The sequence below is a fragment of the Ascaphus truei genome, chromosome 4 (assembly GCF_040206685.1).
Source record: "Ascaphus truei isolate aAscTru1 chromosome 4, aAscTru1.hap1, whole genome shotgun sequence".
Taxonomy (NCBI): Eukaryota; Metazoa; Chordata; class Amphibia; order Anura; family Ascaphidae; genus Ascaphus; species Ascaphus truei.
In genome coordinates this window covers 422,513,961-422,540,667 of record NC_134486.1, presented here as the reverse complement: position 1 = coordinate 422,540,667, position 26,707 = coordinate 422,513,961, and the positions used below count along the sequence as shown (strand labels likewise).

General features: G+C 57.3%; 1 protein-coding gene across 2 annotated transcripts in view; it reads right to left on the bottom strand.

Moving 5' to 3' along the window:
- The window catches only part of RRP36 (ribosomal RNA processing 36), a 150,857-nt gene that overhangs the window by 34,260 nt on the left and 89,890 nt on the right, over positions 1-26,707 (bottom strand). For both annotated transcript variants that reach the window (XM_075598838.1, XM_075598839.1), the window contains exons 2-5: positions 24,445-24,847; positions 17,291-17,492; positions 13,587-13,653; positions 12,420-12,524 (exon numbers count right to left, since the gene is read on the bottom strand). In XM_075598838.1, the coding sequence (XP_075454953.1) occupies positions 12,420-12,524; positions 13,587-13,653; positions 17,291-17,492; positions 24,445-24,847 (777 nt within the window). The remainder of the gene's footprint in view (positions 1-12,419; positions 12,525-13,586; positions 13,654-17,290; positions 17,493-24,444; positions 24,848-26,707) is intronic.

Below are 26,707 nucleotides of genomic sequence, written 5' to 3'. Positions count from 1 at the left end.
CTTCATAGAGAGAAGGTAAGGAGGGAGGGTGGTGGGGTGGTTGAGGGGGAGGGGGGGATGGGGGGGGAGGGTATTGTCATCCTACAGGGCTGATGGGGTGTGGCTGGTGAGGTTCGTACTGATTTTTTCTTATGGGGGGGGAGTTAGTCTCCCACCTCCCTGGGTTGATCGGGGCGCTCTGGTAAAGTGGAACCAGGATTCCCAGATATCCTCAAAGGCCGGGGTTTTTTGTCTGATGTTGGCTGTGAGCCTTTCCATAGTCATTACTTCCCCAATCCTTTTCTTTATCGTATTGAGCGCTGGCGTAGCTGTTTTCCTCCAGGAGGCCGCAATACAGCATCGCGCCGCAGTGAGAATGAAGGATATTAATTTCCTGGTGGGCCGAACTATATTCGGCATGGGTGCTGCCAACAGGAAGGTCAGTGGTTCAATAGGAATTTCTAGGCCTGTGACCTCTTTTATAAGAATTTGGACCTTGGCCCAGTATTTCACAATTTCTGGACAGGTCCACCAGATGTGGGCCATGTCCCCTCTATTACCACAGCCTTTCCAACATTGGTCTGATGCCAGAGGGTAGATCTGGTTTAATCGTGCTGGGGTAAGATACCAGCCAAACATGATCTTATAGATGTTTTCCTTAATTGTGGTGCAAAGGGAAGTTTCTGAGGCTGCATGCCAGATTTCCTCCCAAGTCTCTCTTTCTATATCAACGTTTAGATCAGCTGACCATCGCAGCATGTAGTCGTGCTGTGTGGGGGACGTTGAGCGCATTAGGATATTGTATATGTCTGAGATGAGTCCCTTCTGGTAAGACTTGTCCTCACACAAGAGTTCAAACGTCGTGAGAGTGGGGTATTCTGGATGAGGGCACGTAGTTCTGACAAAGTTTCTAATTTGTAGATATTTAAAGGTGTCCAATTTTGTAATTTTAAATTTGTTCCCCAGTTCTTGGTAGCTCAGGAGCTTCCCTAGGCTCAGTACGTCGGCAATCGCCTCTATACCCCGTGTGTGAAAGTGGGCGAACAGCTTAGATCCGCATCCTGGAGGGAATTTAGGGTTATTAACGAAGGGGGTGAGTTGTGAGTTAATGGATGTGAGGTTAAATTTAAGTTTGCATCTGGACCAGGTGTCCCATGTGAATCGTGAGGCCTGTAGCTTAAGATTGTGTAAGTGGCCATCTCCTCTGTTCAGGCTCCAGAGGCAGGCTTGCAGAGAAGGCAGTTTGGCACACCGAGTTTCCATTCCCACCCAGCAACATCGGGTCGGGTCTGAGTTCCACATTACTACCTGCCTGAGCTGAGCGGCTAGGTAATATTTATATAGGTCAGGCACCCCCATCCCTCCTCTGGATCTCGTGGTCATCAGGACTGATCTGGCTACCCTGGGCCTCTTGCCCTGCCAAATGAAGTGGAGGAGTCTATTCTGTATATATTTTAGATCGGCGGCCGGGACCTGGATCGGGAGCGTCTGGAATAGGTACAACATTTTTGGGAGTATATTCATCTTGGTAGAGATCATCCTCCCAATCCATGAGATCTGATAACCTTCCCACCGATCTAGATCCCTTTTGATCTGATCCCATAGTTTCGGGTAGTTATCCCTATATAGGTCCCGATAGTGCCTAGATACATTAATTCCCAGATACTTAATGTATGAGGGGCACCATCGGTAGCTGAAATTCAGCTTGAGGAGTTTGATTGTGGGGTCGGGAAGACTAATATTTAGGGGCTCCACATGTTTAATGCGATATTAGCAGGAGCCCCCATCCCCAGAGAGATGTTGCAGGCGTCTATATCATTAATTCATAAACCCTGAGCGCTGGATTGCAAAAGTTATAGGCCCATTTCCCTAATTAATACTGATATTAAAATATACGCTAAATTATTGGCCAATAGCTTATGTATAATCCTACCCAGACTTATACACCCAGATCAGGTCGGATTCATTAAGGGAAGACAAGCAGCGGACAATACCCGGCGATTTATTGATCTGGTAGAATTAGCTAATACAATTAACACACAAAGTAGGCTGTTAAAGTCTAGATGCAGAAAAGGCGTTTGATAGGAAAGACTGGCCGTTCCTGAGGGAGACACTTGCGGCAATTGGCTTTGGGGGAATCGGGTGAGAGGGGCGATTCTCTCGCTTTACTCAGGACCTACCGCCAGGGTGATACATCAGGGCTTCCCGTCACTTCCCTTCCAAATTAAAAGTGGCACGAGACAGGGATGCCGCTGACCCCTCTTCTGTTCGCCCTATGTATTGAACCGCTGGCGGCGCAAATTAGAGGAAATCCAGACATCTCAGGGTTAAACGCATATTCTCAATCACAAAGCGGCCCTGTACGCAGATGACATCCTTTTAATTATTTCAAAGCCCCTCACACCCCTCCCAAACCTGTTGGACTTATTAGACAGATTCTCGAACATTTCGGGATTCAAAATAAATCCGAAGCCCTCAACATCAATCTCCCCAGACATGTAGAGAAGCTAAAACAATTACATTTTAAATTCAATTGGCAACAGAAATATATAAAATACCTAGGAGCATACATAGCCAAAGACTCCAAAGACATCTACAGTGCAAATTATCCCAACCTAATTCGGACATTGATATCTGACCTACATAAGTGGTCTTCTAAACGGATCTCCTGGATAGGTAGGATACATAGTGTTAAGATGAACGTACTCCCCCGTATCCTATACGTCTTCCAGACGTTACCAGTGCCACTCAGACTGAAGGATCTGCTCTCACTTCAGTCTGAAATCTCTAAATTTATTTGGGGAGGGAAAAAACCGAGAGTCAACAAATTAAATATGAAAAGATCAGTCCTAGCGGGTGGCCTAGCGGTACCCTGCCTGCTTTCATACTGCAAAGCGGACCGCACGCCCTGACCTACACTCCTGAGGACCGCACGCTGAGGACTGCACGCCCTGACCTACACTCCTGAGGACCGCACACTGAGGACGGCACGCCCTGACCTACACTCCTGAGGACTGCACGCTGAGGACCGCACGCTGAGGACTGCACGCTGAGGACCGCACGCTGAGGACCGCACGCCCTGACCTACACTCCTGAGGACTGCACGCTGAGGACCGCACGCTGAGGACTGCACGCCATGACCTACACTCCTGAGGACCGCACGCTGAGGACTGCACGCCCTGACCTACACTCCTGAGGACCGCACGCTGAGGACTGCACGCCCTGACCTACACTCCTGAGGACCGCACGCCCTGACCTACACTCCTGAGGACTGCACGCTGAGGACTGCACGCCCTGACCTACACTCCTGAGGACTGCACGCTGAGGACTGCACGCCCTGACCTACACTCCTGAGGACTGCACGCCCTGACCTACACTCCTGAGGACTGCACGCCCTGACCTACACTCCTGAGGACCGCACGCCCTGACCTACACTCCTGAGGACTGCACGCTGAGGACTGCACGCCATGACCTACACTCCTGAGGACTGCACGCTGAGGACTGCACGCCCTGACCTACACTCCTGAGGACTGCACGCTGAGGACTGCACGCCCTGACCTACACTCCTGAGGACTGCACGCCCTGACCTACACTCCTGAGGACCGCACGCCCTGACCTACACTCCTGAGGACTGCACGCTGAGGACTGCACGCCATGACCTACACTCCTGAGGACTGCACGCTGAGGACTGCACGCCCTGACCTACACTCCTGAGGACTGCACGCTGAGGACCGCACGCCCTGACCTACACTCCTGATGACTGCACGCTGAGGACTGCACGCCATGACCTACACTCCTGAGGACTGCACGCTGAGGACTGCACGCCCTGACCTACACTCCTGAGGACTGCACGCTGAGGACTGCACGCCCTGACCTACACTCCTGAGGACTGCACGCTGAGGACCGCACGCTGAGGACTGCACGCTGAGGACTGCACGCCATGACCTACACTCCTGAGGACTGCATGCTGAGGACCGCACGCCCTGACCTACACTCCTGAGGACTGCACGCTGAGGACCGCACGCCCTGACCTACACTCCTTAGGACCGCACGCCCTGACCTACACTCCTGAGGACCGCACGCTGAGGACTGCACGCCCTGACCTACACTCCTGAGGACCGCACGCTGAGGACCGCACGCTGAGGACCGCACGCTGAGGACTGCACGCCATGACCTACACTCCTGAGGACGGCACGCTGAGGACGGCACGCTGAGGACTGCACGCCCTGACCTACACTCCTGAGGACTGCACGCCATGACCTACACTCCTGAGGACTGCACGCTGAGGACTGCACGCTGAGGACTGCACGCCCTGACCTACACTCCTGAGGACTGCACGCTGAGGACTGCACGCCATGACCTACACTCCTGAGGACGGCACGCTGAGGACGGCACGCTGAGGACTGCACGCTGAGGACTGCACGCTGAGGACTGCACGCCATGACCTACACTCCTGAGGACTGCACGCTGAGGACCGCACGCCCTGACCTACACTCCTTAGGACCGCACGCCCTGACCTACACTCCTGAGGACTGCACGCTGAGGACCGCACGCCCTGACCTACACTCCTTAGGACTGAACGCCCTGACCTACACTCCTTAGGACCGCACGCCCTGACCTACACTCCTGAGGACTGCACGCCCTGACCTACACTCCTGAGGACCGCACGCCCTGACCTACACTCCTGAGGACCGCACGCTGAGGACTGCACGCCCTGACCTACACTCCTGAGGACCGCACGCCCTGACCTACACTCCTGAGGACGGCACGCTGAGGACCGCACGCTGAGGACTTCACGCCCTGACCTACACTCCTGAGGACTGCACGCCCTGACCTACACTCCTGAGGACTGCACGCTGAGGACTGCACGCTGAGGACCGCACGCTGAGGACCGCACGCTGAGGACTTCACGCCCTGACCTACACTCCTGAGGACGGCATGCTGAGGACTGCACGCCCTGACCTACACTCCTGAGGACTGCACGCCCTGACCTACACTCCTGAGGACTGCACGCCCTGACCTACACTCCTGAGGACCGCACGCCCTGACCTACACTCCTGAGGACCACACGCCCTGACCTACACTCCTTAGGACTGCACGCCCTGACCTACACTCCTGAGGACGGCACGCCCTGACCTACACTCCTGAGGACCACACGCCCTGACCTACACTCCTTAGGACTGCACGCCCTGACCTACACTCCTGAGGACGGCACGCCCTGACCTACACTCCTGAGGACTGCACGCTGAGGACTGCACGCTGAGGACTGCACGCCCTGACCTACACTCCTGAGGACCACACGCCCTGACCTACACTCCTGAGGACTGCACGCCCTGACCTACACTCCTGAGGACTGCACGCTGAGGACTGCACGCTGAGGACTGCACGCCCTGACCTACACTCCTGAGGACTGCACGCCCTGACCTACACTCCTGAGGACTGCACGCCCTGACCTACACTCCTGAGGACCGCACGCCCTGACCTACACTCCTGAGGACCGCACGCCCTGACCTACACTCCTGAGGACCGCACGCCCTGACCTACACTCCTGAGGACTGCACGCTGAGGACTGCACGCCCTGACCTACACTCCTGAGGACCGCACGCTGAGGACCGCACGCCCTGACCTACACTCCTGAGGACCGCACGCTGAGGACCGCACGCCCTGACCTACACTCCTGAGGACCGCACGCCCTGACCTACACTCCTGAGGACTGCACGCTGAGGACTGCACGCCCTGACCTACACTCCTGAGGACCGCACGCCCTGACCTACACTCCTGAGGACCGCACGCCCTGACCTACACTCCTGAGGACTGCACGCTGAGGACTGCACGCCCTGACCTACACTCCTGAGGACTGCACGCCCTGACCTACACTCCTGAGGACTGCACGCTGAGGACTGCACGCCCTGACCTACACTCCTGAGGACCGCACGCCCTGACCTACACTCCTGAGGACTGCACGCTGAGGACTGCACGCCCTGACCTACACTCCTGAGGACTGCACGCTGAGGACTGCACGCTGAGGACTGCACGCCCTGACCTACACTCCTGAGGACCGCACGCTGAGGACTGCACGCCCTGACCTACACTCCTGAGGACCGCACGCTGAGGACTGCACGCCCTGACCTACACTCCTTAGGACCGCACGCCCTGACCTACACTCCTGAGGACTGCACGCCCTGACCTACACTCCTTAGGACCGCACGCCATGACCTACACTCCTGAGGACTGCACGCCCTGACCTACACTCCTGAGGACTGCACGCCCTGACCTACACTCCTTAGGACCGCACGCCCTGACCTACACTCCTGAGGACTGCACGCCCTGACCTACACTCCTTAGGACCGCACGCCATGACCTACACTCCTGAGGACCGCACGCCCTGACCTACACTCCTGAGGACCGCACGCTGAGGACTGCACGCCCTGACCTACACTCCTGAGGACGGCATGCTGAGGACTGCACGCCCTGACCTACACTCCTGAGGACCGCACGCCCTGACCTACACTCCTGAGGACCGCACGCCCTGACCTACACTCCTGAGGACTGCACGCTGAGGACTGCACGCCCTGACCTACACTCCTGAGGACTGCACGCTGAGGACTGCACGCCCTGACCTACACTCCTGAGGACCGCACGCCCTGACCTACACTCCTGAGGACTGCACGCTGAGGACTGCACGCCCTGACCTACACTCCTGAGGACTGCACGCTGAGGACTGCACGCTATGACCTACACTCCTGAGGACTGCACGCTGAGGACTGCACGCCCTGACCTACACTCCTGAGGACCGCACGCTGAGGACTGCACGCCCTGACCTACACTCCTGAGGACCGCACGCTGAGGACTGCACGCCATGACCTACACTCCTGAGGACTGCACGCTGAGGACTGCACGCCCTGACCTACACTCCTGAGGACTGCACGCTGAGGACTGCACGCCCTGACCTACACTCCTGAGGACCGCACGCTGAGGACCGCACGCTGAGGACTGCACGCTGAGGACTGCACGCCCTGACCTACACTCCTGAGGACTGCACGCTGAGGACTGCACGCCCTGACCTACACTCCTGAGGACCGCACGCCCTGACCTACACTCCTGAGGACTGCACGCTGAGGACTGCACGCCCTGACCTACACTCCTGAGGACTGCACGCCCTGACCTACACTCCTGAGGACCGCACGCTGAGGACCGCACGCTGAGGACCGCACGCCCTGACCTACACTCCTGAGGACTGCACGCCCTGACCTACACTCCTGAGGACTGCACGCCCTGACCTACACTCCTGAGGACTGCACGCCCTGACCTACACTCCTGAGGACCGCACGCCCTGACCTACACTCCTGAGGACTGCACGCTGAGGACTGCACGCTGAGGACTGCACGCCCTGACCTACACTCCTGAGGACCGCACGCTGAGGACTGCACGCCCTGACCTACACTCCTGAGGACCGCACGCTGAGGACTGCACGCCCTGACCTACACTCCTGAGGACTGCACGCTGAGGACTGCACGCCCTGACCTACACTCCTGAGGACTGCACGCTGAGGACTGCACGCCCTGACCTACACTCCTGAGGACCGCACGCTGAGGACTGCACGCCCTGACCTACACTCCTGAGGACTGCACGCTGAGGACCGCACGCTGAGGACTGCACGCTGAGGACCGCACGCCCTGACCTACACTCCTGAGGACTGCACGCCCTGACCTACACTCCTGAGGACCGCACGCTGAGGACCGCACGCTGAGGACCGCACGCCCTGACCTACACTCCTGAGGACTGCACGCCCTGACCTACACTCCTGAGGACTGCACGCCCTGACCTACACTCCTGAGGACTGCACGCCCTGACCTACACTCCTGAGGACCGCACGCCCTGACCTACACTCCTGAGGACTGCACGCTGAGGACTGCACGCTGAGGACTGCACGCCCTGACCTACACTCCTGAGGACCGCACGCTGAGGACTGCACGCCCTGACCTACACTCCTGAGGACCGCACGCTGAGGACTGCACGCCCTGACCTACACTCCTGAGGACCGCACGCTGAGGACTGCACGCCCTGACCTACACTCCTGAGGACTGCACGCTGAGGACTGCACGCCCTGACCTACACTCCTGAGGACTGCACGCTGAGGACTGCACGCCATGACCTACACTCCTGAGGACTGCACGCTGAGGACTGCACGCCCTGACCTACACTCCTGAGGACCGCACGCCCTGACCTACACTCCTGAGGACTGCACGCCCTGACCTACACTCCTGAGGACCGCACGCCCTGACCTACACTCCTGAGGACTGCACGCTGAGGACTGCACGCCCTGACCTACACTCCTGAGGACCGCACGCCCTGACCTACACTCCTGAGGACTGCACGCTGAGGACCGCACGCCCTGACCTACACTCCTGAGGACCGCACGCTGAGGACTGCACGCCCTGACCTACACCCCTGAGGACCGCACGCTGAGGACTGCACGCCCTGACCTACACTCCTGAGGACTGCACGCTGAGGACTGCACGCCCTGACCTACACTCCTGAGGACCGCACGCCCTGACCTACACTCCTGAGGACTGCACGCTGAGGACTGCACGCCCTGACCTACACTCCTGAGGACGGCATGCTGAGGACTGCACGCCCTGACCTACACTCCTGAGGACCACACGCCCTGACCTACACTCCTGAGGACCACACGCCCTGACCTACACTCCTGAGGACTGCACGCTGAGGACTGCACGCCCTGACCTACACTCCTGAGGACCGCACGCCCTGACCTACACTCCTGAGGACCGCACGCCCTGACCTACACTCCTGAGGACTGCACGCTGAGGACCGCACGCTGAGGACTGCACGCCCTGACCTACACTCCTGAGGACTGCACGCTGAGGACTGCACGCCCTGACCTACACTCCTTAGGACCGCACGCCCTGACCTACACTCCTGAGGACTGCACGCTGAGGACTGCACGCCCTGACCTACACTCCTTAGGACCGCACGCCCTGACCTACACTCCTGAGGACTGCACGCTGAGGACTGCACGCCCTGACCTACACCCCTGAGGACTGCACGCCCTGACCTACACTCCTTAGGACCGCACGCCCTGACCTACACTCCTGAGGACTGCACGCTGAGGACTGCACGCCCTGACCTACACCCCTGAGGACTGCACGCCCTGACCTACACTCCTGAGGACCGCACGCCCTGACCTACACTCCTGAGGACTGCACGCTGAGGACTGCACGCCCTGACCTACACACCTTAGGACGGCACGCCCTGACCTACACCCCTGAGGACTGCACGCCCTGACCTACACTCCTGAGGACCGCACGCCCTGACCTACACTCCTGAGGACTGCACGCCCTGACCTACACTCCTGAGGACCGCACGCCCTGACCTACACTCCTGAGGACTGCACGCCCTGACCTACACTCCTGAGGACCGCACGCCCTGACCTACACTCCTGAGGACTGCACGCCCTGACCTACACTCCTGAGGACTGCACGCTGAGGACCGCACGCCCTGACCTACACTCCTGAGGACTGCACGCTGAGGACTGCACGCCATGACCTACACTCCTGAGGACTGCACGCTGAGGACTGCACGCCCTGACCGACACTCCTGAGGACTGCACGCTGAGGACCGCACGCTGAGGACTGCACGCCCTGACCTACACTCCTGAGGACTGCACGCTGAGGACCGCACGCTGAGGACTGCACGCCCTGACCTACACTCCTGAGGACCGCACGCTGAGGACTGCACGCCCTGACCTACACTCCTGAGGACCGCACGCCCTGACCTACACTCCTGAGGACCGCACGCCCTGACCTACACTCCTGAGGACCGCACGCCCTGACCTACACTCCTGAGGACCGCACGCCCTGACCTACACTCCTGAGGACTGCACGCCCTGACCTACACTCCTGAGGACCGCACGCCCTGACCTACACTCCTGAGGACTGCACGCCCTGACCTACACTCCTGAGGACCGCACGCTGAGGACCGCACGCCCTGACCTACACTCCTGAGGACTGCACGCCCTGACCTACACCCCTGAGGACTGCACGCTGAGGACCGCACGCCCTGACCTACACTCCTGAGGACTGCACGCTGAGGACCGCACGCCCTGACCTACACTCCTGAGGACTGCACGCTGAGGACCGCACGCTGAGGACTGCACGCCCTGACCTACACTCCTGAGGACTGCACGCTGAGGACCGCACGCTGAGGACCGCACGCCCTGACCTACACTCCTGAGGACTGCACGCTGAGGACCGCACGCTGAGGACTGCACGCCCTGACCTACACTCCTGAGGACCGCACGCTGAGGACTGCACGCCCTGACCTACACTCCTGAGGACCGCACGCTGAGGACTGCACGCTGAGGACTGCACGCCCTGACCTACACTCCTGAGGACTGCACGCCCTGACCTACACTCCTGAGGACTGCACGCTGAGGACTGCACGCTGAGGACCGCACGCTGAGGACCGCACGCTGAGGACCGCACGCTGAGGACCGCACGCTGAGGACCGCACGCCCTGACCTACACTCCTGAGGACTGCACCCTGAGGACCGCACGCCCTGACCTACACTCCTGAGGACCGCACGCTGAGGACCGCACGCCCTGACCTACACTCCTGAGGACTGCACGCTGAGGACCACACACCGAGGACCGCACGCTGAGGACCGCACGCTGAGGACCGCACGCTGAGGACCGCACGCTGAGGACCGCACGCTGAGGACCGCACGCTGAGGACCGCACGCTGAGGACCGCACGCTGAGGACCGCACGCCCTGACCTACACTCCTGAGGACTGCACCCTGAGGACCGCACGCCCTGACCTACACTCCTGAGGACCGCACGCTGAGGACTGCACGCCCTGACCTACACTCCTGAGGACTGCACGCTGAGGACCACACACCGAGGACCGCACGCTGAGGACCGCACGCCGAGGACCGCACGCTGAGGACCGCACGCTGAGGACCGCACGCTGAGGACCGCACGCTGAGGACCGCACGCTGAGGACCGCACGCTGAGGACCGCACGCCCTGACCTACACTCCTGAGAACTGCACGCTGAGGACTGCACGCTGAGGACTGCACGCTGAGGACTGCACGCTGAGGACTGCACGCTGAGGACTGCACGCTGAGGACTGCACGCTGAGGACTGCACGCTGAGGACTGCACGCTGAGGACTGCACGCTGAGGACTGCACGCTGAGGACTGCACGCCCTGACCTACACTCCTGAGGACTGCACGCTATGACCTACACTCCTGAGGACTGCACGCTGAGGACCGCACGCCCTGACCTACACTCCTGAGGACCGCACGCCCTGACCTACACTCCTGAGGACTGCACGCTGAGGACCGCACGCCCTGACCTACACTCCTGAGGACCGCACGCTGAGGACCGCACGCCCTGACCTACACTCCTGAGGACTGCACCCTGAGGACCACACGCTGAGGACCGCACGCTGAGGACTGCACGCTGAGGACCGCACGCCCTGACCTACACTCCTTAGGACTGCACGCTGAGGACCGCACGCTGAGGACCGCACGCCCTGACCTACACTCCTGAGGACTGCACCCTGAGGACCGCACGCTGAGGACCGCACGCTGAGGACCGCACGCTGAGGACCGCACGCTGAGGACCGCACGCTGAGGACCGCACGCTGAGGACCGCACGCTGAGGACCGCACGCCCTGACCTACACTCCTTAGGACTGCACCCTGAGGACTGCACGCTGAGGACCGCACGCCCTGACCTACACTCCTTAGGACTGCACGCTGAGGACTGCACGCTGAGGACCACACGCTGAGGACCACACGCTGAGGACCACACGCTGAGGACCGCACGCTGAGGACCACACGCTGAGGACCGCACGCTGAGGACCGCTCGCTGAGGACCGCACGCTGAGGACCGCACGCTGAGGACCGCACGCCCTGACCTACACTCCTGAGAACTGCACGCTGAGGACCGCACGCTGAGGACTGCACGCTGAGGACTGCACGCCCTGACCTACACTCCTGAGGACCGCACGCCCTGACCTACACTCCTGAGGAATTCTACCTATCTGGGACACACAGTCGGGTAAAGGGCAGCCCCTCTGTTATTACCGCTAGTGCTGGGCTGTTTAGTTACTGCACCCCATGGGTCAGCGATGTCTCACTAGGGACAGTCTTATGTGGTAGCTGTGTGGGCACCAGTAGGTCCCCACCTCGCCCTGGGGTGATCATTTCTGTTATCATACAGTTCCTCTGGATATAGGACTCCTTCTGAATGGACTTGTGCTTGCTGTGAGCGTACTCTGGGATGCACCATTTCACCGCATCATCGGACATTTTTTACACTGACCAGAGGTTGTGCTTGGTCTTTGACTAAACGTAATTAGCATGTTTCCTGCAGTGGGAGGGGAGTAGGGTCACGTGTTGGGGGTTACTCACCTCCTTCTCGTTCTTCTTCACGTCCTCCAGGAATCTGTAGGTCTTCTCAAACACCTCTGGTTTGTAATCACCGGAGAGGTCATCGAATCGAGGGTCCCTCCGCAACTACAAAAAGAGCACAGGTGGAGAATAAGGTGACCAATCAGAACAAGGGAACAGGGTGGATGTGTGGGGGAACAATCCAACGGTGAGGGAACAATGCTACGGTGAGGGAACAATGCTACGGTGAGGGAACAATGCTACGGTGAGGGAACAATGCTACGGTGAGGGAACAATGCTACGGTGAGGGAACAATGCTACGGTGAGGGAACAATGCTACGGTGAGGGAACAATGCTACGGTGAGGGAACAATGCTACGGTGAGGGAACAATGCTACGGTGAGGGAACAATGCTACGGTGAGGGAACAATGCTACGGTGAGGGAACAATGCTACGGTGAGGGAACAATGCTACGGTGAGGGAACAATGCTACGGTGAGGGAACAATGCTACGGTGGGGGAACAATGCTACGGTGAGGGAACAATGCTACGGTGAGGGAACAATGCTACGGTGAGGGAACAATGCTACGGTGGGGGAACAATGCTACGGTGGGGGAACAATGCTACGGTGAGGGAACAATGCTACGGTGAGGGAACAATGCTACGGTGAGGGAACAATGCTACGGTGAGGGAACAATGCTACGGTGAGGGAACAATGCTACGGTGAGGGAACAATGCTACGGTGAGGGAACAATGCTACGGTGAGGGAACAATGCTACGGTGAGGGAACAATGCTACGGTGAGGGAACAATGCTACGGTGAGGGAACAATGCTACGGTGAGGGAACAATGCTACGGTGAGGGAACAATGCTACGGTGAGGGAACAATGCTACGGTGAGGGAACAATGCTACGGTGAGGGAACAATGCTACGGTGAGGAGCAGACAAGAAACTTTGGCCATCTGGATCTGAAGCCAACAGTATGACCAGAGCCCACAACGATCGCTCTACCCCGGCCGAATGTCTGCTTTATATAAAAAAGGTTATATACATCATGTTATAAAGCTCTCCTCCCGCCGCTCCCCTCCACCCCTCTCCTCCCGCCGCTCCCCTCCACCCCTCTCCTCCCGCCGCTCCCCTCCTTCCCTCCCCTCCACCCTTTCTTCCCTCTCCTCCCCTCGATAGTCTCACCTCCTTCTTGGCAGGGACCACCTTCCGCAGGTATGGCACCGGTCTCTTTGAGGACATCTCCATGGGCCTAAGAGAAACCGGGGCTCAGACTCAGGGGGAGGCTTTGGGCTCAGACTCAGGGGGAGGCTTTGGGCACAGACTCAGGGGGAGGCTTTGGGCACAGACTCAGGGGGAGGCTTTGGGCTCAGACTCAGGGGGAGGCTTTGGGCTCAGACTCAGGGGGAGGCTTTGGGCACAGACTCAGGGGGAGGCTTTGGGCTCAGACACAGGGGGAGGCTTTGGGCTCAGACACAGGGGGAGGCTTTGGGCTCAGACACAGGGGGAGGCTTTGGGCTCAGACACAGGGGGAGGCTTTGGGCACAGACACAGGGGGAGGCTTTGGGCTCAGACACAGGGGGAGGCTTTGGGCTCAGACACAGGGGGAGGCTTTGGGCACAGACACAGGGGGAGGCTTTGGGCACAGACACAGGGGGAGGCTTTGGGCTCAGACTCAGGGGGAGGCTTTGGGCTCAGACTCAGGGGGAGGCTTTGGGCTCAGACTCAGGGGGAGGCTTTGGGCTCAGACTCAGGGGGAGGCTTTGGGCTCAGACTCAGGGGGAGGCTTTGGGCTCAGACTCAGGGGGAGGCTTTGGGCTCAGACTCAGGGGGAGGCTTTGGGCTCAGACTCAGGGGGAGGCTTTGGGCTCAGACTCAGGGGGAGGCTTTGGGCTCAGACTCAGGGGGAGGCTTTGGGCTCAGACTCAGGGGGAGGCTTTGGGCTCAGACTCAGGGGGAGGCTTTGGGCTCAGACTCAGGGGGAGGCTTTGGGCTCAGACTCAGGGGGAGGCTTTGGGCTCAGACTCAGGGGGAGGCTTTGGGCTCAGACTCAGGGGGAGGCTTTGGGCTCAGACTCAGGGGGAGGCTTTGGGCTCAGACTCAGGGGGAGGCTTTGGGCTCAGACTCAGGGGGAGGCTTTGGGCTCAGACTCAGGGGGAGGCTTTGGGCTCAGACTCAGGGGAGGCTTTGGGCTCAGACTCAGGGGAGGCTTTGGGCTCAGACTCAGGGGGAGGCTTTGGGCTCAGACTCAGGGGGAGGCTTTGGGCTCAGACTCAGGGGGAGGCTTTGGGCTCAGACTCAGGGGGAGGCTTTGGGCTCAGACTCAGGGGGAGGCTTTGGGCTCAGACTCAGGGGGAGGCTTTGGGCTCAGACTCAGGGGGAGGCTTTGGGCTCAGACTCAGGGGGAGGCTTTGGGCTCAGACTCAGGGGGAGGCTTTGGGCTCAGACTCAGGGGGAGGCTTTGGGCTCAGACTCAGGGGGAGGCTTTGGGCTCAGACTCAGGGGGAGGCTTTGGGCTCAGACTCAGGGGGAGGCTTTGGGCTCAGACTCAGGGGGAGGCTTTGGGCTCAGACTCAGGGGGAGGCTTTGGGCACAGACTCAGGGGGAGGCTTTGGGCACAGACTCAGGGGGAGGCTTTGGGCACAGACACAGGGGGAGGCTTTGGGCACAGACTCAGGGGGAGGCTTTGGGCACAGACTCGGGGAGGCTTTGGGCTCAGACTCAGGGGGAAGCTTTGGGCACAGACACAGGGGGAGGCTTTGGGCACAGACTCAGGGGGAGGCTTTGGGCACAGACTCAGGGGGAGGCTTTGGGCACAGACTCAGGGGGAGGCTTTGGGCACAGACTCAGGGGGAGGCTTTGGGCACAGACTCAGGGGGAGGCTTTGGGCACAGACTCAGGGGGAGGCTTTGGGCACAGACTCAGGGGGAGGCTTTGGGCACAGACTCAGGGGGAGGCTTTGGGCACAGACTCAGGGGGAGGCTTTGGGCACAGACTCAGGGGGAGGCTTTGGGCACAGACTCAGGGGGAGGCTTTGGGCACAGACTCAGGGGGAGGCTTTGGGCACAGACTCAGGGGGAGGCTTTGGGCACAGACTCAGGGGGAGGCTTTGGGCACAGACTCAGGGGGAGGCTTTGGGCACAGACTCAGGGGGAGGCTTTGGGCACAGACTCAGGGGGAGGCTTTGGGCACAGACTCAGGGGGAGGCTTTGGGCACAGACTCAGGGGGAGGCTTTGGGCACAGACTCAGGGGGAGGCTTTGGGCACAGACTCAGGGGGAGGCTTTGGGCACAGACTCAGGGGGAGGCTTTGGGCACAGACTCAGGGGGAGGCTTTGGGCACAGACTCAGGGGGAGGCTTTGGGCACAGACTCAGGGGGAGGCTTTGGGCACAGACACAGGGGGAGGCTTTGGGCTCAGACACAGGGGGAGGCTTTGGGCACAGACTCAGGGGGAGGCTTTGGGCACAGACTCAGGGGGAGGCTTTGGGCTCAGACACAGGGGGAGGCTTTGGGCACAGACACAGGGGGAGGCTTTGGGCACAGACTCAGGGGGAGGCTTTGGGCACAGACTCAGGGGGAGGCTTTGGGCACAGACTCAGGGGGAGGCTTTGGGCACAGACTCAGGGGGAGGCTTTGGGCACAGACTCAGGGGGAGGCTTTGGGCTCAGACTCAGGGGGAGGCTTTGGGCTCAGACTCAGGGGGAGGCTTTGGGCACAGACTCAGGGGGAGGCTTTGGGCACAGACTCAGGGGGAGGCTTTGGGCACAGACTCAGGGGGAGGCTTTGGGCACAGACACAGGGGGAGGCTTTGGGCACAGACACAGGGGGAGGCTTTGGGCACAGACACAGGGGGAGGCTTTGGGCACAGACACAGGGGGAGGCTTTGGGCACAGACACAGGGGGAGGCTTTGGGCACAGACACAGGGGGAGGCTTTGGGCACAGACACAGGGGGAGGCTTTGGGCACAGACACAGGGGGAGGCTTTGGGCACAGACTCAGGGGGAGGCTTTGGGCTCAGACTCAGGGGGAGGCTTTGGGCACAGACTCAGGGGGAGGCTTTGGGCACAGACACAGGGGGAGGCTTTGGGCACAGACTCAGGGGGAGGCTTTGGGCTCAGACTCAGGGGGAGGCTTTGGGCTCAGACTCAGAGGGAGGCTTTGGGCACAGACACAGGGGGAGGCTTTGGGCACAGACTCAGGGGGAGGCTTTGGGCACAGACACAGGGGGAGGCTTTGGGCACAGACTCAGGGGGAGGCTTTGGGCACAGACACAGGGGGAGGCTTTGGGCACAGACTCAGGGGGAGGCTTTGGGCTCAGACTCAGGGGGAGGCTTTGGGCACAGACTCAGGGGGAGGCTTTGGGCACAGACACAGGGGGATGCTTTGGGCTCAGACACAGGGGGAGGCTTTGGGCACAGACTCAGGGGGAGGCTTTGGGCACAGACTCAGGGGGAGGCTTTGGGCACAGACTCAGGGGGAGGCTTTGGGCACAGACTCAGGGGGAGGCTTTGGGCACAGACACAGGGGGAGGCTTTGGGCACAGACTCAGGGGGAGGCTTTGGGCACAGACTAAGGGGGAGGCTTTGGGCACAGACTCAGGGGGAGGCTTTGGGCTCAGATCTGAGAAGCTAAACATGGTATTAAACTCTACAGAATATCAACTGTGTGTATGCTGAATATCCTAAAGGAGTCTGTATATGTATACTCGTATACATATAAAGTATATGTATATATATAAAATGTATACTCGTATACATATTGTATACTCGTCACCATTATACAGCGCGGCGTGATCGTTACCAGTGTATAGATACTCTGCATCATTATACAGCGCGGCGTGATCGTTACCAGTGTATAGATACTCTGCAGAGCTGTCAGGCTCTCTTACTGGTTTTTGCTGGGCATCGCCCCCTCCGGCCTCGCCCCCTGCGGCCTCGCCCCCTGCGGCCTCGCCACCTCCGGCCTCGCCACCTCCGGCCTCGCCCCCTCCGGCCTCGCCCCCTCCGGCCTCCTTGCAGCTCTGTAGTAGAGTTTGGTGCCGACCTTGTTCTGCAGCTGGATCAACTCGTCAAAGGACATGGAGGAGAGCTCTGAGGGGAGATACAGGGGGGTGAGACCCGCAGGGGGGGGCAGGAGAGCTCTGAGGGGAGATACAGGGGGGTGAGACCCGCAGGGGGGGGGGGCAGGAGAGCTCTGAGGGGAGATACAGGGGGGTGAGACCCGCAGGGGGGGGCAGGAGTGCTCTGAGGGGAGATACAGGGGGGTGAGACACACAGGGGGGGGGGGGCAGGAGAGCTCTGAGGGGAGATACAGGGGGGTGAGACCCACAGGGGGGGGGGCAGGAGAGCTCTGAGGGGAGATACAGGGGGATGAGACCCGCAGGGGGGGCAGGAGAGCTCTGAGGGGAGATACAGGGGGGTGAGACCCGCAGGGGGGGGGCAGGAGAGCTCAGAGGGGAGATACAGGGGGGTGAGACACACAGGGGGGGGGGCAGGAGAGCTCTGAGGGGAGATACAGGGGGGTGAGACCCACAGGGGGGGGGGCAGGAGAGCTCTGAGGGGAGATACAGGGGGGTGAGACCCGCAGGGGGGGCAGGAGAGCTCTGAGGGGAGATACAGGGGGATGAGACCCGCAGGGGGGGGGGGCAGGAGAGCTCAGAGGGGAGATACAGGGGGATGAGACCCACAGGGGGGGGGCAGGAGAGCTCTGAGGGGAGATACAGGGGGATGAGACCCACAGGGGGGGGGCAGGAGAGCTCTGAGGGGAGATACAGGGGGGGGGGGGGCAGGAGAGCTCTGAGGGGAGATACAGGGGGGGGGGGGCAGGAGAGCTCTGAGGGGAGATACAGGGGGGTGAGACCCACAGGGGGGGGTAGGAGAGCTCTGAGGGGAGATACAGGGGGATGAGACCCACAGGGGGGGGGCAGGAGAGCTCTGAGGGGAGATACAGGGGGATGAGACCCACAGGGGGGGGGGGGCAGGAGAGCTCTGAGGGGAGATACAGGGGGATGAGACCCGCAAGGGGGGGGGGGCAGGAGAGCTCTGAGGGGAGATACAGGGGGATGAGACCCGCAGGGGGGGGGGGCAGGAGAGCTCTGAGGGGAGATACAGGGGGATGAGACCCGCGGGGGGGGGGGGCAGGAGAGCTCTGAGGGGAGATACAGGGGGATGAGACCCACGGGGGGGGGGCAGGAGAGCTCTGAGGGGAGATACAGGGGGATGAGACCCACAGGGGGGGGCAGGAGAGCTCTGAGGGGATATACAGGGGGATGAGACCCGCAGGGGGGGGGGGGCAGGAGAGCTCTGAGGGGAGATACAGGGGATTGAGACCTACAGGGGGGGTGGGGCAGAGACCCACAGGGGGGGGGGGGGGAGAAACACAGAGGGAGAGGGGCAGGGGGGGGGGAAGGGATGAGACCCACAGCGGGGGGGCAGGGGGGGAAGGGATGAGACCCACAGGGGGGGGCAGAGACCCACAGGGAGAAGGGCAGGGGGGGGGGGAAGGGATGAGACCCACAGGGGGGGGGGGGCAGAGACCCACAGGGAGGGGGGCAGAGGGATGAAACCCACAGGGAGGGGGGCGGGGGGGGTGTAAGAGACCCACAGGGAGGAGGGGGGGGGTGTAAGAGACCCACAGGGAGGAGGGGGGGTGTAAGAGACCCACAGGGAGGAGGGGGGGTGAGATGGGGGCGGTTAAGAGACCCATAGGGAGCGGTGGAGAAACAGACGGGGAACGTGGCTAAGAGACCACCAGGGCACGGGAGGGGAAGGGGGGGGGTGAGGAAAATCGATCAGCGCCCAATGGGAAGTCTCTGCTCTGACATCACTCACCTTCTCTGCACTCTCTTACTCAGCAGCTGTTACATGCGCTCTACTCTGGCCATTGTCGTCAAAGCTCTCTGTCTATCCTCTAACTCTGATCAGGTATGTCCCTGATCTGCAAGTCCTGTTTTAAAAGATTTACCCAGCGGCCTTTAGTATTGATAAGTAGGTATGTCCCTGATCTGCAAGTCCTGTTTTAAAAGATTTACCCAGCGGCCTTTAGTATTGATAAGTTGGTATGTCCCTGATCTGCAAGTCCTGTTTTAAAAGATTTACCCAGCGGCCTTTAGTATTGATAAGTTGGTATGTTTGAATATCAAAAGGTGTTTTTTTTCTTCTCTTAACTGTGTGCTGCTAATTGACCAACTGGAACAAGCTGATTTATTGGGGAGGGTCATGTGACTGCTTTAGCTGTATAAAACCAATACCCTTCCTGCATTGGCATGATATAGTGAGGCACCTTAAAGTGAGCTTTTAAGTGAGAATATATAGTTAGACTTTAGTGTGACTAGGGACTGCTTCCTTCTGCAAACTCTTCTACACATGGCAACAAACGGTCAGCTATTCTGACCACACTATGATCCCTGCTGTTTAGTCTACACACACACACACACACACACACACACACACACACACACACACACACACACACACACACACACACACACACACACACACACACACACACACACACACACACACAATGATTCCTGCTGTTTAGTCTGCACACACACACACACACACACACTATGATTCCTGCTGTTTAGTCTGCACACACACACACACACACACACACACACACACACACACACACACAATGATTCCTGCTGTTTAGTCTGCACACACACACACACACACACACACACACACTATGATTCCTGCTGTTTAGTCTGCACACACACACACACACACACACACACTATGATTCCTGCTGTTTAGTCTGTGCGCGCACACACACACACACACACACACACACACACACACACACTATGATTCCTGCTGTTTAGTCTGCGCACACACACTTGGCTCAAAACAGCTCCATGCAGCATTACCTACCTCTGGCATAATGAATCTGCTTTTTACCTCCACTTTGTTCTTTCTCGTGGCCTCATTGAAATGTTACTCTCTCTATCCACTGCACACTCCCCCCTCCTGGCCCACGCCCAACATCACCATACACCCCGGATTACTCAAAAGCCTGGCACTATCTACTGAATGCCGGTGGAGAACCCTGAAAACCAGCACACCAACCACCGCTCACTCTAATGGCAAACACCATAAAGTTACAACTTGCAAACAACTACTCAAATTCCTACTCATACTATTACTCTCTTTAGCAGGTGATATTGAATCTAACCCAGGTCCTCCCACTTCAACTCTGTCCCATACCCCAGAGACTACCCCCTTCAAATTCCAAAAAGGGCTATCTGTCGCTCATATAAGAGCATGGTGCCTTATGCATAAACCCAAAGCCATCGTTCTTACAGAAACATGGCTAACCCCTAAAGCCCCTGATGCAAATATCGCCATTCAGGGATACTCCATTTTTAGGAGAGATAGGTCAAAGAGAGGAGGAGGGGTGTTATTTTATATTGCAGACACCTTACAATTTACACTGTTAAATTGCCCCCCAAGCCCACTATCTTTTGAAATCCTAGTTGGCAGAATCTGCCTCCCCTTTTCTAAGCCCATCTTGCTTGCTGGCATCTATCGCCCCCCTAAAGCCCCTCTACAATCCCTGACTGATATCACCCAGTTTCTTGGCTCCATTTCCTCTCTGAATGAGAAGAGTGAGCTGCTAGTTCTTGGGGATTTCAACTTAAATTGGCTTGACACTAAAAACCACAAAATCCAGACACAAATCAAGTCACTTAACTTATCGCAACTCATTTCCCAACCCACACGGACAAACCTGAAATCGCACAACCATTCCTTGCTAGACTGGACTCTCTCCTCAAACCCCAGCAGAATCCAATCCTCTGGCATCCTTCCTGATATTTCCAGTGACCATGCAATAGTGTACTGTGTAAGGAAAATTAAACCGCCCCAATATATTCCAGCCTCCTAACCATCAACACCCAAGTAATATCACTAAGGGGGATATTACTCTGACAAACCCCACCGACATTGCAAATGCATTCAATGATTACTTTGTGGGGTGTGCTACTAACTTATTAGCGAAACGCAAATCAAACCACAAACCTGAATCTCATCCTGGGAGTACCCCTATAGCCCCACCCCCTCCCAACACTGCCCACAATTTTCAATGTGGCCCAGTATCTGAAGAGGAGATTACACAAGCGCTTCTCAAATTAAAACTAAGCAGCCAATGTGGACCTGACTGACAGCAATCTAGGTTCCTAAGACTTGGTGCCCCAGCAATTGCTTCCATAGTCAACTCTATCCTGTCTGCAGGCCATATCCCTAAGACCTGGAAAACTGCCAGAGTTGTCCCAATCTTCAAAAGTGGGGACAAAAACACTGTCTCAAACTACAGGCCAATCTCCCTTCTCCCAATCCTATCCAAAGTCATGGAAAAATGTGTCCACTCCCAATTAAGCGATTACTATACCAAGACAAATTTCCCTAGCCAATTCCAATCTGGGTTTCGTCCCAAACACTCCACCGTAACTACCCTGCTAAAAGTTTGCAATGAGACCCAGTGTGGGATGGAACGGGGACAACTCACTGGTGCAGTATTCCTAGATTTTGCAAAGGCTTTTGACACAGTTGATCATGCTATCCTGCTTAACAAACTCCAGAGCTCTGGAATAGGGAAGCATGCTTTAAACTGGTTTCAGTCCTACCTATCAGGAAGATCCCAACATGTGTCCATCTCAGGCTCTAACTCCAACCCCCTGGATATCACCTGTGGTGTCCCACAAGGCTCTGTTCTGGGGCCCCTACTCTTCTCAGTGTTCATTAATGATCTTCCCACAGCTTGTAAGGAAGCTTCAATACACATGTATGCAGATGACACAATCCTATATGCACACAGCCATAGCCTCTCTGACCTTCAACACATACTTCAGTCTGACTTTTTGAGACTCGAAAACTGGATTTCCCAAAACAAACTGTTTTTAAACACTGACAAGACTATAACAATGGTATTTGGGACCAAGACTACATTTTTAAAGCTTCCAGTGACTGAGCTCCATATTAGAACCAACGTTAACACCACCCTAACCCCTGTCACTAGTTTTAAATACCCGGGCTTATGGTTTGACTCCCACTTAACATTCGGGATGCACATTGATGCCCTGACATCCAAGACCTATGCCAAACTAGGGGTACTTTACAGGAACAAATCCTCCCTAAGTCTCCTGGTCAGAAAGCGTATCGCACAGCAGATGCTAATGCCAATTATTGACTATGGAGACATAGTATATGGCTCGGCCCCTCAAACCCACCTTAGCAAACTTGACACCCTCTACAATTCAATATTCCCTTTTGTTTTCCAATGCAACTACAACACACATCACTGCGAAATGCTCAAAGAACTAGATTGGTCATCACTTGAGTTTAGGCGCAAAGTTCACCTTTCCTGTCTCGCCTTTAAATTCTTCATGGGCAAGCTCCCCAGCTACCTGAACAAGCTCCTCACCCCTACCACATGCAGCACTTATCACCTGAGATCTGACAACAAAGAATCCGGCCGCTCCTCCTTCTCTAACCGTGCACCCCAAAACTGGAACAACCTACCGGAGACTCTCACATCCACCACCAGCTTAAGTTCTTTCAAATCTAAGGCTGTCTCACACTTTAATCTGGTCTGTAACTGTTTCATACGCTCATAATATACATCTTCTCTAACTGTGCACGCAATGTCTTGTATATAATGTATACCCTGCTCATTATGTAACTGTATTTGTAACCATGTATTATTTGTTTTACTCTGTGCCCAGGACATGTGTGAAAACGAGAGGTAACTCTCACTGTATTACTTCCTGGTAAAATATTTTATAAATAAATAAATAAATTCTGGATCCTTCATCCACACACAGATCCCGCAAGGGAAGGGATATACACCGATCCCACTCAGGAGGGGGGAAGAAAGGATATAGACAGACCCACAGAGAGGGGGGGGTGGGAGGATACAGACAGATCCCCGGAGAGGGGGGGTGGGAGGATACAGACAGATCCCCGGAAAGGGGATAGGGGATACAGGCAGATCCCCGGAGGGGGGGGGGGGGGGGAGTATACAGACAGATCCCCGGAAAGGGGATGGGGGATACAGGCAGATCCCCGGAGAGGGGGGGTGGGAGGATACAGACAGATCCCCAGAGAGGTGGGGGTGGGAGGATACAGACAGATCCCCCGGACTGGGGAGAGGGGACGATACAGACAGATCCCACAGGAGGAGGGGGCGGTTGGGGGGGTGGGAGGAAGCAGACAGATCTCATGGAGGGAGGCGGTTGGGGGGAGTGGGTGGAAGGAGACAGATCCCCCGAAGGGGGAAAGGGGAAGTTGAAGGATACAGACAGATGCCCAGGAGAGGGGGAGAGGGGGAGAGTGGGACAATAAAGACAGGTCCCACGCAGGGAGGGGGTGGTTGGGGGGAGTGGGAGGAAACAGACAGATCCCATGGAGAGGGGGGTAGTGGGAAGATAAAGACAGATCCCACACTTGTTATCAAAGGCAGTTTATTGAGCAGAAGGTGTGTGGCTGCCGGTACCTCTCTGGTAGGGGGTAGGTGGTGTGTGGCTGCCGTTACCTCTCTGGTAGGGGGTGGAAGGTGTGTGGCTGCCGTTACCTCTCTGGTAGGGGGTAGGTGGTGTGTGGCTGCCGTTACCTCTCTGGTAGGGGGTAGAAGGTGTGTGGCTGCCGTTACCTCTCTGGTAGGGGGAAGAAGGTGTGTGGCTGCCGTTACCTCTCTGGTAGGGGGAAGAAGGTGTGTGGCTGCCGTTACCTCTCTGGTAGGGGGTAGGTGGTGTGTGGCTGCCGTTACCTCTCTGGTAGGGGGAAGAAGGTGTGTGGCTGCCGTTACCTCTCTGGTAGGGGGTAGAAGGTGTGTGGCTGCCGTTACCTCTCTGGTAGGGGGTAGAAGGTGTGTGGCTGCCGTTACCTCTCTGGTAGGGGGTAGAAGGTGTGTGGCTGCCGTTACCTCTCTGGTAGGGGGTAGAAGGTGTGTGGCTGCCGTTACCTCTCTGGTAGGGGGTAGAAGGTGTGTGGCTGCCGTTACCTCTCTGGTAGGGGGTAGAAGGTGTGTGGCTGCCGTTACCTCTCTGGTTGGGAGTGTCAAGCGGTTGTTCCTCCCCCTCTGTGTCACTGTGACTCTCAGACTCTGTCCCGGAGCTCACCAAGGTGTCCGAAAGGTACCCAACCAGCTCCTCACTGTCAGTGTCCTCATCACTGCTGTCTGTCCCAGAGCTGATGGCAGCCATCTCCTGGGTCTCGGGACTGGGGTTCTTCTTTCGGGTGGGAAGGTCCCTTGTCACAACTTCTGGGACGGATGGTGCCTCTGCCTCCTTCAGCGGGTTCGAGCTATCCCTCCCCTGTGGGAGTCTCCTTTTGGTGGCCAGCGCTTTCCTGATGCTATCTACTGACGCTCTGCGACTCGGTGCTTTGGCAGGTGACTCCTGCGCCCATCTCCTGGGACACACCCCGTGTCTCTGAGCCATATCCTGACGGGAAGAGAGAGCTCAGTGAGCGTCACAGAGAGCGAGAGAGAGCTCAGTGCGCGTCACAGAGAGCGAGAGAGAGCTCAGTGCGCGTCACAGAGAGCGAGAGAGAGCTCAGTGCGCGTCACAGAGAGCGAGAGAGAGCTCAGTGCGCGTCACAGAGAGCAAGAGAGAGCGAGAGCTTAGTGCGCGTCACAGAGAGAGAGAGCGAGAGCTTAGTGCACGTCACAGAGAGAACGAGAGCTCAGTGCGCGTCACAGAGAGAACGAGAGCTCAGTGCGTGTCACAGAAAGGAGAGCGAGCGAAAGAGAGCTCAGTGCGCGTCACAGAGAGAACGAGAGCTCAGTGCGCGTCACAGAGAGAACGAGAGCTCAGTGCGTGTCACAGAAAGGAGAGCGAGCGAAAGAGAGCTCAGTGCGCGTCACAGAGAGATATAGAGAGGGGGGGAAGCACAGGAGGGGGCGGAAGCGTGGGACGGGGGGAAGAGGGGTAGGGCGGGACCGGAGCGCTCTCTCAGTATGACTGCAGACCATGGACACAACACAAGGTATTTCAAACCAACAAAAAGCAGGACAACTACTTAGAACTAGAAACCCCAACTGACTTTTCAAGACAGACACACAACCTTTACCCAGAAGAGCCCACAGAGCCAGCCAGGGAGTTATAAACCTGTCTGATTATAAACTCTCTAAACTTGAGATCTCTGTTCTCTCCAAGGGACTAACATCCTGTCCCACCACCAAACTGGACCAAACCCAATTATTCTCAGACCTAGAAGAATTCTTCAGGAGACTACGACTGAAAGAACATTTTCACAAAAAAAGAGAGAAACCCCATAATTACAGAGTACAAGAAGACGAAGAAGACGACCTATTTCACACCACCAACAGGACGCAACGTCAAACTAGACAGCTACATACAGAGCTTCAGATCACAAGTTTCCTCACTGGCATCAGCACAGCAGAAATAAACTATGTACAACCTATCCCCCATGGAGAGATCTGCTATCAAGGAACTGCGAAACAACCACAACATCACCATCAAACCAGCAGATAAAGGAGGCGCAGTGGTGCTTAGGAACACAAATAAATACATAGAAGAAGGCAATAGACAACTCACAGACAACACCTACTACAAGAAACTCACGCATGATCCAACCCAGGAATATACAAAGCAACTCATGAATCTTATTCAATCATTCCCTAACCACCTGCAGCCACAACTGAAGCAACTAATACCCGACAACCCAGGAGTTGGGATCTTCTACATGCTTCCCAAAATCCACAAACCAGGAAACCCCGGCAGACATACTATAACAGGTATGGAGACACTCACGGAACAAATATCAGGCTTAGTGGAGAATATCCTCAAACCTTTAGTCAGAAGCACCAACAGCTTCATACAAGATACCACAGATTTTCTCAATAATCTTAACAACATCAACCAACTACCACCCAACACACTGCTAGTTACCATGGATGTAGAATCCCTTTACAGCAACATCCCCCACAAGGATGGTATTGAGGCATGCCTGCATTTCCTTACAGCATCTCCCGTGGATCAGAAATACAGCGCTGATGTAATTACCAAACTGATAGAATACATCCTCACACACAACTACTTCAGCTTCAACAAGGAAATGTACCTACAACTAATGGGGACGGCAATGGGTACCAAGATGGCACCGCAATATGCCAACCTTTTCATGGCAAATCTTGAACAAAGATTCTTAACTACATGCCCCCACAAACCCTACAAATACTACAGATACATTGATGACCTGTTTATAATATGGACAGAGGGTGAAGAAAACCTAAAACAATTCCACGAGTCCCTGAACTCATTCTATCCACCAATTAAACT